The following is a 16,842-nucleotide window of genomic DNA, read 5'->3' as shown; positions in this document are numbered from 1 at the left end:
TGCAAAATTATCATAACGGTCTCATTTGAAAAGCTGACCGATTAGTTATTCACAATTTATAAAATATTGTTTTAAAATTGTATTATTTCTTTTGTTATGTGCGTTTTTTTAGTTTATGTTTTCCCCTAGAAGGAATTAACAATTAAGTGCTTAATATTATGGAACAATAGTATTGTTACAAATTGTATGAGAAGAGTTTGCAGAACTTTTTTTTAATGCATTTTGTGCTTTTATTTTTTTATTCTCATAGGTTACAACGCTGTAGGCTATTGTGCGCAATTAACGTGATGATCCTTGATAATTTGAATTTTAAAGGCGTTTATATAAAAAAAGAAAAAAAAAATCTTGAGTAATTTATTTCTAAACCTCCTCGTATCAACTGATCTTTTTAAGTGCTGCAAGCTTCCTCTGGATATCTTTTATCTGAAAAATTAAAAATATAGTATTTTAATAAGAATATTTACATAATGGGAAAGCATGTAAAAAAATTGGCATACAGCTCTTATCTCATTGAGTCTCGTTGACATTTCTTTGTGGGGGTCGTCCGTTTGCCTCTTTTTCACCATATCTTGAAGCGACACTCTCAATTCTTCGATTTCTCGGTTCAAATTTACTTGACTAAAAAATATTTAAAGTTACAATTTAAATTTAAAAAATAAAGAAAGAAAGAACTCACTCTTTTGAGTTTCGTTTTGGCTTTCCTTTCTGAAAACGTTGCTCAATTAGTTTGTATAAATTTAAAAGAAAATATCAAAAAGACATCACCATATCGATTCTTAAGTTGGACATGAGGTCTCTTCTTGAAGGCATTTTGGCATCTGGATCTACTCCAAACGGCGGCGGTGGTTTTGGCAATCTAAACTCATTACGCTCCATGCGGCGTTTCCTGTCGCGCCAACTCCTCAAAGTCTCTTTGTCCCTGGAAATCAAACAACGTGAACATAGTGTAAACTTGTGACATCGTCGAAATTGCGTACTTGGCCTTTTGGATTGTCTTCTCTTGTGATCTAAGTTCGCTCGTTATCTTCTCAGCGACTACTTGATCGATTATCTTTGATGAGTCTTTCTTCTCGCAGACGATTTCGCTGAGGCTACGCAATTTCTTCTCTTGTTGAATTCTCTTGACTGTTTTCTTTTTCTTTTCGTCTACAGAATTGGTGTTTTGATGTTTTATTTTTGTTTTCCAGAAAATAAAATTATATTTCTACAGATGGTGTCACAATTTAAAGAAAAATATTTTCACTAGTCACATTATTGCACAAATTTTTCTTAAAAGTTAAAAAAATTTCTAATAAATTTTAATTAATTATACAAAAAATTGAACAAAGCAAAATGATTGAATAAAATTAACTATAAATTAATTGTAAATTTATTAGAATAAAATTCTTTTTAAGTGTCTCAAAAGTAGACAAGACTTACAATGGATTAAATATATTTGAACAAATTGCCCCTGATCATCCTGGTGTATGTTTTATGCAAGTTTTATTAGAATGTGTAAACAAAAAATTACTTTTTCAGTCGGGTTCATTTTTATTAACTGCGCGTATGCAAAATTTTTCTCTCAAGGAGTGTTTCATTGCTGTATAAGCTGATATGAAGGGGAAGGTCAGGAAATTGGGTGCAATAGAATATTTACATTTATTACATCAATTAAAGATGCTTAATACATACTGCAAGTTGAAACAAATTAGTGTTATTACCTTCAGTCTTATTTGGACTCAGTATTGGCACATCTTTGGTCGACTGGTTTTCCCAGCATCTCCTCAAATAATCAATCAACTTAGCATCGGTCGAGCATGTAGTCAGTACGGTTCGATTTGGAAACTCCAATGGATTTTCGATCACGGACAGTGTTTTCAAATTCGGCAAAGAGCCTGAGTTAAATTTAAAATGTCAAACAGGAATTTTTTTTTTTGTTTTTTTGCGGGCTCATCTTACCCAACTCGAGCGGTATTATCTTGAGCCCATTTCTCTGTAGAAGTATAGTCTCGAGGCTTGCGTTGTTCACAACACTCGTTGGGAAAGTTTTCAGCAAATTTCGCCTCAGATCGAGCCAGATGAGATTTGGGCAATAGGCGAATAATTCAGAGGGAATTCTTTCCAATTGGTTATTACTCAGGTAAAGGTACTGAAAATTTATAAATTAAAAGGATTAGTTTATGAGCACAAATATTGGTCCTTCCTCTTAATATAAAGATTATTCTATTTTACATTTTTCAAGCAAGAATGTTTCCTGATAGATTTAAAAAAAAAATAAATAAATAAATGAAATTTGTCACCCTTGCAGACTCCAAAAGAAAATCACACTTAAAAAATCTATAGTTTTCGTCATAGCAGATCATTTTGGTCTGTCGTATGTTTTAGTTTTCTGCAAAGATAGGCAACTTTCAACCCAATTCTTCACCCTACAGCCCACTAGAGAAAATCTGACAAAAAAATCTATAGTTTGGTTGTCTCAGATGATTTTGATCTGTCATATGCGTTTCAACTTCTGCAAGGATAGATGGCAACAAAACTGTAGATTCATCACCCTCCAGACCCCCAAGAGGTTTGGTCGTTTCAGATCATTTTGGACTTTCAGATATGTTTCAGCTTCTGCAAGGATAAGTCATAATAAAACTGCGGGTTTATCACCTTGCAGAGCACTGGAGGAAATCTCACAAAACAATCTATTGTTAGTCTTGCAGATCATTCTAGTCTGTCAGGAGCATAACAGCTTCTACGAGGATAGGAAACGATGAAACTCTAGGTTCATCGCCTCACAGACCCCAAGATGAAATCTCGCAAAACATCTATAGTTTGATAGTTTTCAATCATTTAGGTCTGTCAGGTATATTTCAGCTTAAGAGAGGGTGGAAAATATGAGCAATCAGCAGGCTTTTTCCTTGTAGATCAATGTGTATTTCCTTTTTTTTTTAATGGTTCGCAACAGCAGAATTTTAACCAATTTTAACCCTCGGGATGACGGTGTTTTTGAAAAAAGCCCATTTGTAAGTATGCCGGGTTTAAATGCAGGGCTGCTGGATTCGAACCCATTTGTCCATCACCTTGCAAGACCCAAAAAAGAAATCACACACACAAAAAAAATTTTTTTGGGGGGTTGTTTTGGATTCATTTTGGAATTTCAGATGTGTTTGATCTTCTGTGAGGATAGGAACTGCCCAACTGCAGGTTCATCACCCCACAGACCCCAAGAAATCTCATAAAAAAATTTTACTTTGGTCATTTACAATCATTTCAGTCTGCAGGTTCATCACTTGAACAAATGAGGACATCACCCAAAAATCTGTTTGTTTTGATCATTTGTTTTTAATGTATTTATATATCGAGTTATCATTTTTCACACTATTGCATATTTTAGTGAAGTTAAACTAATATTTTAATAAGCGATGTAATAAAATTTAAGATCATGAAATGCGGTCTGGTGTGACATAGGCTTAGAAAAACATTTTCTTTACCGTACCAAAGTTTCAATCTTTATTGAAATGCTGGCACGATAAAGAAAATGTTTCCCTAAACCTACATCACACGATCTCCAAATAAACATTAATTAACTGTCACTAAATACCACAAAAAAAATTAATTTTAAGTTGAAGTAAGTACTGTTGGTCTGATAAATTAAAATATTTATAACATTAATATAAATTAATTCTTATGCTATAAATATTTTTTTAGTACTACTAATCTGAAAATAGATAACCCAAAGATAATAATGATGCTTATAAAAACAAATATCAATTTAAAAATTTCAGTTGAAGCATGTAAATACTGTTGGTCTAATAAATTTAAATATTTATGACATACATAAATTAATTCTTATGCTATAAATATTTTTTTAGTACTACTAATCTGAAAATAGACAACACAAAGATATATATAAATAATGGCAATTATAAAAACATATATCAATTAATCATCTTAACAACCCACACAACAATGTTCATAGGAACCAGTAATGATCAAACAACTCACCCATGTGATGTAAACATGCTAGTTTAATGTATGTAATTTATTTATTTATTTACGGATCGAAATCCACTATAAAAAAGACATTTTACAATAACAAAAAATATAAATAATATATGTAAAAATAAAAATAATATATATAAAAAGAATAAGGACGTATATCCATGGTAATAATATAAATGGTAAATATAAATGATAAATATAAAAATACAATTAAAGAGTAAAAACTGAACAATAAAAATGAAAGACATAATTACTAACCAAATAAGGCAGAGAAAACAAAATAAAGCTGAAAGACAATTGAAAATACAATAATTAGGTACATATTTAATGAAAATAATGCTCTTTGTAAATATATAATAAGACTAGAGTGCGAGAATTAGTTGAACCAGTAAATGAAATAAATTGTAATAATTTTGTACAGTATGAAATATAAAAGCATTCAACTAAGGTTGTAGGATAAGGTTTTTCACAGATTGCACAGAACTATTGAAGAAGTCAATGCTATTGCAGATGTTGTTACTCTTGATCATCATTCTGTGTAGAGGAGAAGAGAGCATGTAGTTAGAGCTTTGGAATTCAATATAAAATAATTTATAGGTTTTAAGAGAGTACGAAGGGACATGTAGCTGTAGTTGAGAGAGGAGATAAGGACTATCAATGAGATTGTTTAATAATTTAAATACAAAAACAATATCAAAGTAATCCCTTCTTAGTGCCAGTTCGAAAAGTTTAAATTCAGAGCGGATTCCAGGGTAGGCAGAATTCGGAGGAAGATTGAGTTTGTAGGAAAGTTTTTTTAAAAATTTGTTTTGTACAGATTGAAGAATTTTTTGATAATTTAGATAGAATGGGTTCCAAACAGGTGTAGCATATTCTAGTATGGGTTGTACAAAAGCTTTATAAAGATAGACAAAACATAAAGGATTTTTAAATTCATAGGTGTTCCGGATGATGAAACCTAGCATCTTCATGGATCTATTTTTTATTGAAGAAATATGTTCTTTAAACTTGAGCTTCTGATCAAAAAGTACACCAAGATCCTTTACGACCTCAACTTGTGTTAAAAGAGCATCATGGAGAGTATAGAGATAAATAAAAGGTTGTTTCTTATGAGAGAATGTAATTGTGTAGCATTTGGAAACATTAAGAGCAAGTTTGTTATTAGAGCACCAGGTTAGCACATTATTTATAGAATTTTGTAATTGTAAGCAATCGGAAGGAGAAGTGATTATGGAATAGATTAATATTATAAAGCATAAAAAAAATTTAATTATAATTATATATACACAGTAAATTATTAGAAAAATTGAATCAGTCTTTTCAATAAAAGAAGGAATTGTATAAAAACTATCAAATTTTGATTTTTATTAGTTATATGGACGACCAAAGAGAGCAGTCCTAAAAGTAGTCATTTTAGCCCACATTATTAGCTCTTAAGTTATAAGATATAATTAGTATTATTTGAAATTATAATTTTTGAAAAACTCACGCTCAGGTTGTCTAGAGTTATTTTTGCGTTGGGATCCCTGACATCGAAAAGTTTCAGGTTCAGTCCACTCAGGTCCAAAAAGTTGCCGCGTCCTTCGATGACCCCCGACGCTACCCTGGGCTCCTGCTCGACCTGGAGGCCCAGGGTAGACAGCTTCTGGAGGTACTTCTTCTGCTCCGCGTGTGTCCAGATCTTGTCCCTGAATTGTCCTTTTTCATCTCGCTGGCTGTCCGCCGTGCCCCTTTTCTCCGCGGTCGGCTTGGACGTGGTATTCTTGGCGTCTCCTGATCCCCTGGCCCCCTTCATTTACCCACGGGCACCCTGGTAACAGGAAAACGGACGGACTTTTTGATAAAATGCGTGACTTGGAGGTGGATTTTATCGATCCCGAAACGTGTCGGGCACTGTCGAAACTTTTCCTTTATAAAATTAAATATTCAAAAGATAAAACAGTTATCATAGCCAAATACCGTAAGATCGCATATTATTAAATAGATACCAAAATATAGAAATTGTAAAAGCTCTTTTAAAGAAAAACAGGTCAAAAGTCGTCTTTCCCACTTTTTTTTTCAAAATATTATAACTTAAAAATTTGGTCAACTTCTTGTCTTCTTCTACTTATTCTTTTCGATGCAATAAACTGCATATTTTCTACAATCGCCTTATTCAATTTCTAAATACAAAAGAAACATAATTATTAATCAAATATTTTTTTATTACTTATTTATTTTTTTATTACAATCTGTAATTATTATTTACAATATGTAATTTGTGGATACATGAACTTTTATACAACTATTTATATTGAGGGGAGCAAATAATCAATGTTATCCTCCCTCTTCACTTTGTTTATGTTGTTTTACTGTTTACGCCTTTACGGGGCCATTTCCTCTTGAGACGCCTTGTGGGGTTGTAGGGTTGGGTTCTATTGGACAGGGCCTGGGCAAGACTATTTGGATGGTGGGAGAGTTTTTTGTGGAACTCGGTAAATTTTTGGGGAATACATTTTTAGATATAAGGAATTTGAAGGTCGTTGTGGAGTGTAGCATTTGAGACATAATAAGGAGCATTTACAATGGATCTGAGGACTTTAGATTGAAAGTGGAGACGTTGGATATGGAGGGTTTAGCGGTTCTCCACAGTTCTATTCCGTATGTCCAAATCGGTTGTAGTAGTGTTTTGTAAATTGTAAGTTTGTTTTTTGTCGATAGTTTAGACTGTCGTCCTATAAGTCTGTGCAGTAGACCATACCGTCTGTTTAGGTTTTGTCGTGTATGTTGATTCCATGTTAGTTGTGAGTCTAGGTGGAACCCAAGGTAGCGATCGCAGTCGGATTTGGGGATAGGAACGTTGTTGTAGTATATCGTGGGAAGAGGTTTGCTTCGGAGTGTAAATGTGACATGGACGCTTTCGTTTATCTTCATTTTCCATTGTCTACACCAATCTGCTTTACATGAGATACGTTCCTGCAGATCTTCCGAAGCAACCGCAGGATCGGAATTAGAGTATAGTACAGCTGTGTCATCGGCGAAGGATGCAAGTAGGGTGGTAGGTTTAATGGGAATATCTGCAGTATAAAGGATGTAGAGGATTGGTCCGAGCACACTGCCCTGCAGTACTCCCGCGTAATCAAATATAACGGTGGTCCTTTCACACAGCTAACATATTCATAAGTTTAAAGACAACACAGTGAAAATAGCGAACCTTAATGTTCAAAACACTTTCTGCGATCATAACACTGTACATAATTATAATAATTATTTGAATATTACTTACATTATAAGAAAGAATGAATATTAGACTATTGGTTGAGAATTTAGATTGAAGAATAAACAATCTTAACAAAACAAGCCATAGATTTTTTAGGTAAATTCAAAAAGCTTTTAGTTCCGGCAGATTTTCTTTTGTTTATGGAAGACTCTTTTCAATCACCTTTTGAGCTTTATCAGAGAACAGTGCGATTTGTGTTATTTCAATATCTGTTTTGTTTTAACGAAGGCTGAAGATGCTCACAAAGTGAGTGAAAGGCGTCTTCCATAAATAAAAGAAAATCTGCCGGAACTAAAAGCTTTTTGAATTTGCCTAAACAATCTATGATGTGGTTCCATCGCAAAGAAGTGCATACATGAAAGAAATAAAAAGAAGAAATATGAAATAGTCCAATTCCACTTTGGTATAATGAAGAAATGAATATCTATATACAGGGTGTCCCTTATCCGCCCCTTTAACGTACTTAATTTTGGTCCGATTTTGATTGATTTTAAAAATAAATTTTTGGTTCATTGTTTTTTCACATAAAATACGTCCTATGTACATTTTTTTAAATGAAACCCCCATTTTTTATTTTGGATTTCAAAACTAAATCTTTTTTTTAAATTTCGCGTTGGTCTGGGTTCGATAGAATTTTTATAGAAGTTAGCGAAATGAGTTTTCTCCATTGTACCAATCTTATTATACATTGACAATTTTCAGATGCAAACGCACCTGACTAGATACAGCGAGAATAAACGGACCCAAATGATGACCAGAACGATTCATCATAAATTTAGTTATTTTAGAAACATATTACAATATACGATCTCTTTAAACTCTGAAACAGAGCTGAACGGACACAGCGAGAAGAGGCGGACCAGAATGTTCCAAGGCCAAGCAGACACTGGAATTTAGCCACTTTAATCTACACTGACATACAATTCTAACGCACCACTCATTATTTAATTTAAAATAAATCTATTAACTTTGTACATTATTAGCTGCAGGTCATTAGGTGCTATCGAAGTCAAAATAAACAGTAAATAATTGCGTTGTTTACTTTTGTACTGATTAATCCCATTTGCAGAAAAATTAGAATTATGCCCTTTCATTTTGCTACGTCCAAAGCTCGCTTTCAGTTAATATTTTTCCTTCGTTGATTTCATTTTATATTATTCTTGTACTTAAACCTTTTTCAATGGTTCCAGTCAGGCATATGAGTTAGTAGGATAGTGTTAGGGTCATAACATCGTTGGAGGAAGGATACAGCCAGCGTGAAGTTGTCAGAAGACTTGTGTAAATGGTTCTGCAATAGGAGAAACAGGGCTTCATCTAGAAAGCCAGGGCAGAGTCGACCTAGGTCTACAGACGAGAGAGACGATAGATTCATCCGTCATCTGGGGTGGCATTTCCTTGGACGCCCGCACCGAATTGGTTGAGGTTCCAGGAAGACTCTAACTTCTCACTGGGGAAGACATAATCGAAGAATATGTGGTGCCATTTACCCTCCCACACATCGATGAGAGCCCCTTAGTGCACGTATTGTGGATGACTACCTGAATGAGGTTGGAACTGAGTGCTTGGTGTGATCAGCTCGAAATACAGATTTGAAACCAACTCAATTTGGGACCAACTTAAGCGACGAGTTCGACGGCGAAACCCAGTTCCTAACACCCTACAAGAGTTAGAAACGGCTGTTTCTGATGAATAGGAAAGAGTTCTTCAGGATTTTATCAGAAATCTTTTACAAGGGATTGTAATGCTTTAGAAGCTATGACAAAGGTAGCGGTTTTTTTTGCAGCTGACAGACGCTGCGGTTTCAGTAGCGGTATCGTGTCAGTCACTTCAAAGGAGCCGACAGACCAGTCCCCTTCATGTCATTTTCCTATATTGTCAAGTATCATTTTCTTAGAGGAAACATTGTTAATTAAATTGTGCTGAAACGACTCAGTTCAACCCAACGCAAATAAAAGGACCAGAACGTCCTAAGATCGTAGATTTAGGCATTACAACAAAATATTAAATGATGTAACGAAAAGTATGAAATAGCCAGCTCTACATTGGTATAGTGGAGAAACGAGTATCGACACAGCGAGGTTAGACGGACCAAAGTGTACCAAGACCAAGCAAGCAACGGAATTTAGCTATTTTAATCAAGTTAATTGATAGTCCACCCCTTTAGAAGACGTTGCTTTGTATTTAAAAGGATGAAAATTTTGTAAATCGACCATGGCCAAATGCTGAAACACTCCTGACAGGATACTGCAAGTATAGGCGGACCAGAAGGAACCAAAACTGACATATTTCCCTGATGATGACCTTAAAATAGGTTGAAAGGATTGCAATAACAACTAAATTTGCTTGATAATTTGTCTCAAATATTATTTGATGCCTCATTCACTCAAGCTTTTGAACATTTTTCTTGCATCGTATCATTTCCTTAGATGAAAGATTGTCAATTGAATATATAATTTTGCTGAAACGAGTCAGGTCAACCCAGCGAAAATAGGCAGACCAGAATGACCTAAGATCATAGATTTAGTCTTTATAACAAAATATTACATGATGTAACAAAAAGTATGAAATAGTCAGCTCCACATTGGTATAATGGAGAAACGAGTATCGTCACAGCGAAGTTAGACGGACCAAAGTGTATCAAGACCAAGTAGGCAACGGAATTTAGCTATTTTAATCAAATTTATTTGATATTCACCACGTCAGAAGACATTGCTTGTTATTTAAATGTATTTAAATGGGTGAAGCTTTATAAATCAATATTCAGATACAAACTTGCTTGACTAGACAGAGCGAAATTAGACGGACCAAAGTTTTCCAAGACCAAGCAGGCAACGGAATTTAGCTATTTTAATCAAGTTAATTGATATTCCACATCTTTAGAAGCCGTTGCTTTGTATTTAAAAGGATGAAAATTTTGTAAATCGACAAATAGGCAAAAAACCAGCAAGGGCTATCATTGCCTTTATGTAGCTATGTGTGCGTATGTGTACAGTGGTGTGTGAGTGTGTGTATGTGGATTCGTATGTGTGTCAGTTCTGGGGAGCGCGTACAGCCAGCCGAATTTTGTTGCTTATGTTATTTGTGTGTTAATGTAGTGTTCTTGTTATATATAGTTGTATAGTTTTATTTTTTTAAGATACCCGATGACTTTGTCAACCATTTGCTGCTTGTCCTGTAGGAATTGTTTAAGTGGGAGGTGTAAGGAAGATGTGTAAAACCGTTGGCAGTTCCTTGGGGGCACAAGATGTGTTCGATGGTTAGGCGTTCACCACATAGGCAGACAGGAGGGTCAGTATGTTCCATCAAGAATCCGTGTGTTATTCTTGTGTGTCCAATTCTGAGTCGGCAGATGATAACCTCTTCCCTCCTATTCGTTTGATAGGAAGTTTCCCATAGGTGAATGCTGTCTTTTATCTTTTTTAGTTTGTTGTCTCCAATATTCATCCCCTAACCATCCCTAAGCCAAATGTTGAAACACTCCTGACAGGATACTGCAAGAATAGGCGGACCAGAAGTAACCAAAACTGACATCAATTAGACATATGATAACCTTAAAATAGGTCTAAAGCACGGTAATAACAACTAAATTTGCTAGATAATTTGTGTCAAATATTATTTATTACCTCTTTCACTCAGAAGACTGAACATTTTTCTTGCATCGTATCATTTCCTTAGATGAAAAGATTGTCAATGGAATATATAATTTTGCTGAAACGAGTCAGTTCAACCCAACGAAAATAGGCAAACCAGAATGCTAAGATCATAGATTTAGTCTTTATAACAAAATATTACATGATATAACAAAAAGTATGAAATAGTCAGCTCCACATTGGTATAATGGAGAAACGAGTATCGACACAGCGAGGTTAGACGGACCACTGTTTTCCAATACCAAGCAGGCAACGGAATGTAGCTATCTTAATCAAATTTATTTGATAATCCACCACTTCAGAAGACATTGCTTGTTATTTAAATGTAGTTAAAAGGGTGAAGCTTTATAAATCAATATTCAGATGCAAACTTGCTTGACTAGACAGAGCGGGATTAGACGGACCCAAATGTTTCAAGACCAACCTTATAAAAAAATGTTTTAGACATTTTAATAGAGTATTTGTATTAAACGTTTAGCGTATTTTATTTAGAAAAATATCTAACACTGTTTAATTCTAATGAAAATTCATATAAGGGGAAAATTGAGCGCGATATGAAGTTAGTACTTACCGTCTCGCTAGGAGGAATTATTTTTTTCGAGGGGAAGAATTGTAAAAACTATCGCTCGTCACTAAAATTATCACGATTGAGGGAAAAAGTGTAAAATAAACGGCACTGGGCGAACTACGTAAAAACAGTTTGAATAATGAAAAGTCACCAACTGATTTGAACGGCAACTTTGTTTTTCCCCTTTTGTGCAAGCTTGCCTTTTGGCTCTAGTTGGAGGTTCTCGTCTGCTGAGTCTTCTCTTGAGTGAGAAATGTCAACAGCTTTAACATGGCCACCGTTCGGGACAGCGACATTTCACTTTGGCTCCACAACAAACTCGGCACGTCCAACGATTCATGGACGAGCGGCTCGATTTGCTCCCAGCTCAACAACGAGGTGCTTCGGAACATAAAAGACTGCTTTCCGGACCTTCAGACACAAGTGAAGCTCAAGCTTCTCCTCTCGTTTTTCCACATACCCAGGAGGAACGTCGAAGAGGTTCGGTCCACTTTCATTTTTCCCGTACTTTATCGTTAACTCGTTTTTTTTTCTCGTTTAAAGTGGAAAGTGGAGTTGGAGGAGATAGTCGAGGTGGCTCAGGTGGACAGCGAACAGTGGGTCTCCATGCTTGCGGAGATGATGAGCACGCTTCCTTCGACTGGCTCTCTCAATACAGTCATTGCTGAAAACGATCAGAACAAAAGGATCTTTTCCGATCTTGTCAACGATCTAAGAAAATTGGGTGAGTGTGGATACCATACGGTCATTCGGTATAGCTCATATGCAGAGACCGGATTTTTATGCAGTAAAAATTGCCAAAATATGCCATAAAATATGCATTTGAAAGCCCAGAAATACGCATAATATGCAGTAGTAATACATTAAAATATGCAATGATATGCAGTAAATCAGTTTTTTTGTTTTGGTTTAATAAGGGTTTTTCAACTGTGAGGTTATTTGAACCCTCAGGGTGCTGGTCAAGATACAAAAAAAAGCCCATTTGTAAGTATGTCGGGTTCGAATCCAGCAGCCCTACATTCGAACCCGACATACTTACAAATGGGCTTTTTTTCAAAAACACCGGCACCCTGAGGGTTTATATGACCTCTGCTGTTGCAAACCCTCGTAAAAAATAAATAAATAAGTAATTTGCATACATATGTATTTTTGAGGGGAAGTGGTGGGGCCCTATGCGTCCTCTTTAGTATATCTCCATTTGTGTACCATACCTCCTGAAAAACATTACTGTCGATGTTGATGGGAAAATGTTCACGAAAAACAAAACTTAACAAAATCATTACGGTATTGTTCAGAAACTGGGAAAACTACTTATTAATTTTACCAAGAACTAACAGTGATAACATACGTTAGCAAAAAAATATATTAATTTAATAAGTTGGTCTAATATAGTGTATACAGTGAAATATTTAGTTTAAAATAAATAAGTAAATAAGTTAGTTTAAATAATTAAATAAATAAGTTAGTTATTCAGCAATCGTGAGATGCGGTCTGGTGTGATGTAGGTTTCAGAAAAACATTTTCTTTATCATGCCAACGTTTTTATCTTTATTGAGATCATCTTCAGGCCTCAAAATGTTTGTCTTCTGTGTAATTGTGCCATTCTTGCGTGTCGTGTTGAGAGTCGTGTCGTGTTGTGGCACAATTACACAGAAGACAAACACTTTGAGCCCTGAAAATGATCTCAATAAAGATCGAAACGTTGGCACGATAAAGAAAATGTTTTCCTGAAACCTACATCACACCAGACCGCATCTCATGATTTCTGAATAATTATCGATTAATGGTCACTAATCACCACACAGTTCTAAATAAGTTAGTTTAACAAGTTAACAGTTTAATAAGTATCCAGTAAGTTAGTGGATAAATATTTTTTATAAGTTATTAAGTAACAGATAGTTAAATAAGTGAGAAGGTGGATGAATAAGAATTTTAGACAAAACAAGGCAAAACAGCGAGAAGATTCAGGAGGATAAAATATGTTTTATTCTCCTGGGCTTCCAAGATCTTGGACAATCATTGCCGATTGAAGCACATAAGGAGTTTTCGCTGTAGACTTGAGAAAGATATTTTTGGGTCCTATATTTTAATTCCTTCCTAATCCATGGCATTTCAACTAAAGCATGCAAGTCTATGAGCCTTGTGTAATGTGAGGACGAGGTGGCTAGTCTTAAAAACTTATTTTGTATTATTCGTAACCCAAGTCATGCTTGTGTAGCTCCAAGCAGGGCAAGCGTACAATAGTTTTGGTTTCACTATCACTTTGTAAATAGCTAACTTATTTGCTACGCTCAAAGATGATTCTCGGCTTGAAAGGGGGAAAAGAGTCTTAATCATTATTTTTCCTCTTTTTATCAACGAGTTAAGATGTTCACTGAAGTTCAGTTTGTGGTCCAGTGCACCTCTATTTCGTCTGTAGCATAGGAATAGTGTCATCTGTGGTTAAACAGTCTTTAAATGCACAGTATTTTAGGAATTTTTCTGCAATTTTTCAATGTCATGAATTGGATTTTTATAGTGGGGTGACCATATTTGGGAGTTGTACTCAAGTACAGATGTTACCAACGAGAAATATAACATTTTTAAACAACTTATGTTAGTGAAGTCGATGTATTTCTCCTTAGAAAACCCAATAGTTTAAATGCTTTAATGACTATCACATTGATATGTAAGTTAAGTGAAAGTTTGTGGTCAAATATATCACCTAAGTCCTTTATACTGTCAAGTGAACTTAATTTTACATCATTGATACAATAGAACAATAAATAGGATTTTTTAATCAATAAAATTTAAAGGAATAACATTTTTTCACATTGAGCACCAAATAATTACTATCACATCATGATGTAAGATGATTAATATCTTAAATTATATATTTTATACTAATTAAGTATAATGCTAATAAACAAGTACTTCTCCAAATTGTCTTCTGTAAAATAGTGCCTACAGTCACTTAAAATTTGTGAGAATATTGAATATTGAAATAAGACCTAAGGAGGGGTTTTATATTTTTTTGTCGGTATTTCTAGAATCTTCTCTTCCAGTTGTTGCGGCCTGTTTCAGTTTAATTAAGCCAACTTTATATCAACTTGGCTTTTTTACAGATTTTTTTTATGCTTCCCCCGAAAACCAATATAATTTTTTTTTTTAAAGCCCATTTGTAAGTATGTCGGGTTCGAATGCAGGGCCGCTGGATTCGAACCGGGATTTTTACCTTACAGGGATAAGTGATAAGTCAACACCTAAACCGTTGTGGCCACCGACGCCCCCCCCCATATAACTGTAGTTATGACAAAAACTTCCTTGGTGAATAAACTGTATTTATTTATTTTAGGTTAAAAAATTTAAATAAACAACTTTTTGCAATTACTATCTTTGTTGTGTGATTATTGCACTATTTTTGTAAGATCTAGTGAATTTAGTTTTAATTTATTCACTTTTATGTACCAAAATATTGACTATTCAATATTTTTTTAAGTGAGGAAGCACAATGAAGTAAATCTGTTACCTCTGGAGTGCCATTATCTTAACAAATCTGCTTTAAACAATCTAGTAGGGCAACTGGTAAGAAACAGATAAATTGATATGTTTAATTTTATTATTAATTTATTTTACTTTTTAATTGTGTATTAATTTCAGCCACAGCCCACTAAACATTTTACATTAAAACGTAAACCGAAATCGGCTGCTTTGAGAGCGGAATTGATGCAAAAATCCCACGATGCTGCGAGCAATCTTAAAAAGAGCCAAGCTCCGACAGTGCCCGTACGATCGAGAGGGATGCCTAGAAAGATGACAGATACGAGTAAGCTTTTGGAAATGCCGTTAAAAGTGAAATGTCTAATGCATTTAATATTTAGCACCTCTCAAGGGGATACCGAGCAGGGTCCCGTCAGGCGGTTTCCAATCCGGGCTCAGCAATAACTCCCTCATGTCAAGGCCGTCGCTTCCTCGAAACCCGCTCCCGAGGAAAGACGGTGGAATCAAACTGCTCGACATCAATGAACAACCTCTTGCTCACGCACAAGCGAAAAAACGGAAAAGATTGCAGGAACAGGAAGAACTCCAGGCGAAAAAGACCCAAGCAGAACCCACGACTCCTACTCCCGATTACGCACTCGGTCTTGTACCGCCTCCTTCTGTCGCACCGCCCACGCCTATTCCAGAAAGCCCAGCACCATCGTATGCTCCATCTACTGCTAGTAGTGGTAAATTCACAAGTTTTACATTTATGCTTTCTAATAATTTATTTAAAAACTTCTACCTTTGGTATAGAACCTTGGAAAGAACTTAAATTATTAATTTTTTGTAATTTACTCTACAGGTGTTTCAACACTACTTCAAGCATCTGCCATTTCAAACAACACAATTATCTCATCACCGCCGACACCGATTGTACCTATTGTTAATAAGGTATGGAATTTCTTTTCTACTAAGCTGAGTTTTTTGTAATTAAAATATTTATGTATTTCCAGACTGACGTCCAACCTGCAGAGCCTGTTGTTGAGAGACCTATGCCGCCAACAATTAGAACTCAAACTCTGACAATTTCAGAAGACAAGAAATACGAACTGACGGTGATTTAAAATTTTTCAATTTCAATTGATTATATTTATAAACACTAAAGTTAAAACTTTTTTTTTTTAACAGAGGGACCAAGTTTCTAAAGCCCAGAAGCTTTTCTGCACTGCTAACAAAGTTACAAGGCCTGAAAAATCTCTAATTTTGGGCTTCATCGCCGGCTCAAGAGGTCGGTATTTACAAAAATGTATTCCATTTAATTTATTGACTTTTTCTTTCTCCTGCTTTTAGACAACCCATGCCCTCAGTTGGGTGACGTCATTACCATCAAATTGAGCGAGTACCAGGAGATGGTGAAACAAGACTCGAAAGAAGTCCCTAAGATCGTCGAAACCCACTTCCAAATGAACTACATCAACGGAGAATGGAATCTTATTAATCGCTACAGAGATATTGACCCTCTATAACTTGATATTGCTAATTGTAATTCCCTTTTATAAAATATACTTGTTGTATATAATACGTGTAATAATTTAAAATCAATTAGTACAATTCTATTTAAAATTACACTTAAAAAAAGTTAATACTTGTTTTATTTAAAAACAAAGCGGTAAATGAAATTGTTAAAATGTTTTATTTTTGAAAATTTCTACATTTTTTTTTTAACTTGTTAAAATATTATTGTGCTGAAAATAATAAATTGAAAAAGTTTATATGTGTATAAAAACTTGATAGATTATTTTCTGAAAGCTGTGGTTTTATTAATAACCCAATGATTTTTTAGTTAATAATAAAAAGTAAATACCTGCATTACAAATTGGGTGCCGTGGACCACTTTATAAATAAAAGTTCAAGGACTTTGCCAGGATTCAAAT

The 16,842-nt window shown here is 34.7% G+C and overlaps 2 protein-coding genes across 3 annotated transcripts; one reads left to right on the top strand and one right to left on the bottom strand.

Moving 5' to 3' along the window:
- Nucleotides 1-206: 206 nt before the first annotated feature.
- LOC106662480 (leucine-rich repeat-containing protein 27-like) lies at nt 207-11,564 on the bottom strand. 2 transcript variants are annotated; one of them, XM_014386597.2, is made up of 9 exons: nt 11,450-11,564; nt 5,459-5,779; nt 1,939-2,128; nt 1,701-1,874; nt 978-1,146; nt 766-919; nt 677-705; nt 498-618; nt 207-423 (listed from the first exon to the last, which is right to left on the bottom strand). In XM_014386597.2, the coding sequence occupies exons 2-9, from the start codon at nt 5,762-5,764 to the stop codon at nt 376-378; spliced, it is 1,191 nt and encodes a 396-aa protein (XP_014242083.1). In that variant the 5' UTR covers nt 5,765-5,779; nt 11,450-11,564; the 3' UTR covers nt 207-375. The 2 variants fall into 2 exon arrangements, with proteins under 2 accessions (XP_014242083.1, XP_014242084.1); XM_014386598.2 differs by lacking the exon at nt 11,450-11,564 and adding an exon at nt 10,852-11,073.
- A 106-nt stretch (nt 11,565-11,670) lies between these two features.
- Nucleotides 11,671-16,531, top strand: LOC106662478 (negative elongation factor A). Its single transcript, XM_014386591.2, has 9 exons — nt 11,671-11,926; nt 11,990-12,170; nt 14,925-15,010; nt 15,086-15,251; nt 15,307-15,654; nt 15,771-15,859; nt 15,922-16,023; nt 16,097-16,196; nt 16,259-16,531. The coding sequence occupies exons 1-9, from the start codon at nt 11,717-11,719 to the stop codon at nt 16,432-16,434; spliced, it is 1,458 nt and encodes a 485-aa protein (XP_014242077.1). The 5' UTR covers nt 11,671-11,716; the 3' UTR covers nt 16,435-16,531.
- Nucleotides 16,532-16,842: the final 311 nt, after the last annotated feature.

Source organism: Cimex lectularius, unplaced genomic scaffold (genome assembly GCF_000648675.2).
Source record: "Cimex lectularius strain Harlan isolate CLEC.00 unplaced genomic scaffold, Clec_2.1 scaffold30, whole genome shotgun sequence".
NCBI lineage: Eukaryota > Metazoa > Arthropoda > Insecta > Hemiptera > Cimicidae > Cimex > Cimex lectularius.
Note: the sequence above shows the minus strand (reverse complement) of the source record. Positions and strands in the feature narration are given on the sequence as shown.

What these genes read in the sequence shown, in the direction of transcription:
- LOC106662478 (XM_014386591.2), top strand. Translation starts at nt 11,717, where the DNA reads ATGGCCACCGTTCGGGACAGCGACATTTCACTTTGGCTCCACAACAAA. An exon ending in CAACGATCTAAGAAAATTGG is followed by an intron (nt 12,171 to 14,924) that starts GTGAGTGTGGAT and finishes TATTTTTTTAAG; the next exon opens with TGAGGAAGCACAATGAAGTA. An exon ending in TTGTACCTATTGTTAATAAG is followed by an intron (nt 15,860 to 15,921) that starts GTATGGAATTTC and finishes ATGTATTTCCAG; the next exon opens with ACTGACGTCCAACCTGCAGA.
- LOC106662480 (XM_014386597.2), bottom strand. Translation starts at nt 5,764, where the DNA reads ATGAAGGGGGCCAGGGGATCAGGAGACGCCAAGAATACCACGTCCAAG. An exon ending in TAACTCTAGACAACCTGAGC is followed by an intron (nt 2,129 to 5,458) that starts GTGAGTTTTTCA and finishes ATAAATTTTCAG; the next exon opens with TACCTTTACCTGAGTAATAA. An exon ending in AAGACAATCCAAAAGGCCAA is followed by an intron (nt 920 to 977) that starts GTACGCAATTTC and finishes TTTGATTTCCAG; the next exon opens with GGACAAAGAGACTTTGAGGA.